This window comes from Rhea americana, unplaced genomic scaffold (genome assembly GCF_003343005.1).
Source record: "Rhea americana isolate MKP2758 unplaced genomic scaffold, rheAme1 scaffold_217, whole genome shotgun sequence".
NCBI lineage: Eukaryota > Metazoa > Chordata > Aves > Rheiformes > Rheidae > Rhea > Rhea americana.
Window position 1 is genome coordinate 1 of NW_028186317.1, and position 2,683 is coordinate 2,683.

Here is a 2,683-nt window from a genome sequence, read left to right on the forward strand (position 1 = left end):
GGGGCGGGAATTTTACGCCCGGAGCTGCAGCGTGGTGCAAAACGGACGGGAAAAGAAAGCAAGTTTGGGTTAGGGCGGGGAGGGAAGAAAGCAAAATTTTGAGGATTAAAACCCATCCTCCCGTGGGAGCTTGTCCCCTATTTCCCGGCCAGCCCCGGCTCTGCCGCTGTCCCCGCCGCTTCGCCCGGCTCCGCAAACAGCCTCTTTCGGCCCCGGTTTCGGCCCCGGCCCGGCTGTTTYGGGCGGCACACGCGCGGCGCTTGTGCGAGCGCCCGGGGCTAACGAAAACCAGGGCCGCGGCGGCTCGTGAGCCAGGCGGGAGCGGCGGGGGAACAGCGGCCCGGGCGAGCGTGCGAGCGAGCCGGTAGCCTCGGGACGAGAGGCGCCGGGCTGGGCTCGCCCCCAGCGCCCCGCGCGTAGCTCCGCGGAGGAAGAGGCGGCTTTATAACCTGCTTGAAGTGGGGGGGTTGTTAGGCATCGCCTTCCTCTTCCTCTTCCTCCTCGGCGGCCCCGGGGACGCTGAGCGCCTCGGCGCCGCCTTTCGCCTTGCAGATGTCGACCTACAAGCGGGCGACGCTGGACGACGAGGACCCCTTGGAGGCCGACGGCGACGGCTACCCCAACGGCTTCCAGGTAGGGCCGGAGGCGCCCCCGGAGCAGGGCTTCCCGCCGGAGCCGCTCGCTTTGCCGCCTCCCGCCGTGCCCCGGGGGCGAAGTCCGGCTCGGGATGGCGCTGGCGGAGCGACCCCGAAGGCACGGTCGGATTCGGCTCAGCAGGGAGTTTGGGAAGTTGGGCTCATGCGGGGATCCTCGTGGCCGGGACGATGCTCCTGCTTTTTTTCCCTATTTCTGCCGGATCAGGGAGTCAAACCGGCTCGCCGAGCTCACCCCGGCTCGTCGCCTGCCCCCCTGAAATAACGTCAGTGTGGCCGATTTTGGGCAAAGCAGCGCCGGCGATCGCGTGCTTTCGCCCGGCTCGGCCATGATCCGCGCGGGCGGCTGCGACTCGCCCGGCTCCGCGTTTCCTCCCATTGTGCCGCCCTTCCTGGCGGGATTTGTGCCCGGCAGCCGCGGCCTCGCTCCCAGCCCGAAACAGGGTGAGCTCGAACCACGCCGCGGGCCGCAGAGCAGTTTGGCCGGGGGGAGGAGTGCACCGGTGGCGGGGGGCGATCCCGTGCTGCCGGTGCGGGAGCACATAAGGGATTTTTTCCCGCGGTCCCGTGCCACCGGTGTGGGAGCACACGAGGGATTTTTCCCRCRGTCTCGTGCYGCYGGCGCGGGAGCGCACGAGGGATTTTTCCCATGGTCCCGTGCCGCTGGCGTGGGAGCGTGCCGGGGGGTTTTTTCCCCCGGTCCCACAGGGAAACGCCGCTGCTTCCGCTGCTTTTTCACATTTCCCCCCCCGCTGCAGGTGAACTTCCGCGGCTCGCGGGGCAGCCCGGGCTGCTGGGCCGAGCGCACGCGCCTGGAGAAGCAGCTGGCCGCGCTGGCCGCCACGCTGGCCGCCGTGCTGGCCGCCTGCCTCCTGGGCCTCGTCTTCCAGTACCGAGCCCGTAAGTCGGCGCGGGTCCGGCCGCGGCGGGGGGGCGCGACGGGGCCGCGAGCCTGACCGGCCGCGGCGCCCCGCAGGGCCGCCCGCCGTGTGCCTGTCGGAGGCTTGCGTCTCCGTCACCAGCGCCATCCTCAGCTCGCTGGACCGGGCGGTGAATCCCTGCGAGGATTTCTTCGGCTACGCCTGCGGGGGCTGGATCAAGGCCAACCCGCTGCCCGACGGCCACTCGCGCTGGGGCACCTTCAACAACCTCTGGGAGCACAACCAGGCCGTCATGAAGCATCTGCTGGGTGAGCGGCTCGGCCGGCGCGGCAAAATCTGCCTCCAGGGATTTCAGGACGGGCTCCAGGCCTTGGCYGGAGAAAAAGCTCCTCGGGCGAGCGGCGGCCAGGGCCCGTCTCCGCCTCGCAGCCCGCGGGGACGGTTTGCTCCAGCTCTGAGCAAACAACCGGTTCCTTATCAGTGTTTTCCRCTGGAAAACCCATGCCAGGGCGCCGGGGGCGTCGAGCCGGAAGCGGGAGGGAGCTCGGGAAGAGCTTGGGGGAGAGGGAGAGCGGCGTGGGAGTAGCGGCGCCCGGGCTGCCCGGCGAGGCAGGAAAACCTGGAGGAAAGCAGGATTTTAGCAGGGGGAAAAACCAGTTTAAGAGGCGGCGAACTGGTTGCCGGCTGCTTTTCGCAGCCTGCGGGCAGGCGGAGAAATGAGTAACGCGGCTGGGGAGGGAGCCGGCAGCGCGGGGGCGAGGGCAGGAGCGTCAGGGCTCCTGGAAAAGCGCTTTTTGTTTTTCTTTCCTTATCTCTCTCCTCCGGAGAGCCGGAGCAGCCGCTGCCAGAGGGAAGGAGGGAGGGAGATGGGGGCCATGCCGGGGGYGGGGGGAGGCCAGGCGCCGCGGGACGCTCGAAGGAGCCCGGCCCGGCGACCGGTCCTCGTCCCGCCGCGTCTTTTCGGGGCCCGGCGCTCCCGCCCGGCGAGCGGCTCCGAAACGGACCGTCCGCAGAAAACGGCACGGCCGAGGCGGCGAGCGAAGCGGAGCGCAAGGCGCAGCGCTACTACCAGGCCTGCATGAACGAGAGCAAGATCGAGGAGCTGCGCGCCGCCCCGCTCGTGGAGCTCATCCGAAAGGTTCGGCCTCC

General features: G+C 69.6%; 1 protein-coding gene across 1 annotated transcript in view; it reads left to right on the forward strand.

The window, feature by feature from the left end:
- The first annotated feature begins 508 nt into the window (after positions 1-508).
- ECE1 (endothelin converting enzyme 1) overlaps positions 509-2,683 on the forward strand; it is a 7,302-nt gene continuing 5,127 nt past the window's right edge. The window contains exons 1-4 of the mRNA XM_085305150.1: positions 509-633; positions 1,412-1,553; positions 1,630-1,842; positions 2,548-2,672. Of these exons, the coding sequence (XP_085161276.1) occupies positions 553-633; positions 1,412-1,553; positions 1,630-1,842; positions 2,548-2,672 (561 nt within the window). The 5' untranslated portion in view covers positions 509-552. The remainder of the gene's footprint in view (positions 634-1,411; positions 1,554-1,629; positions 1,843-2,547; positions 2,673-2,683) is intronic.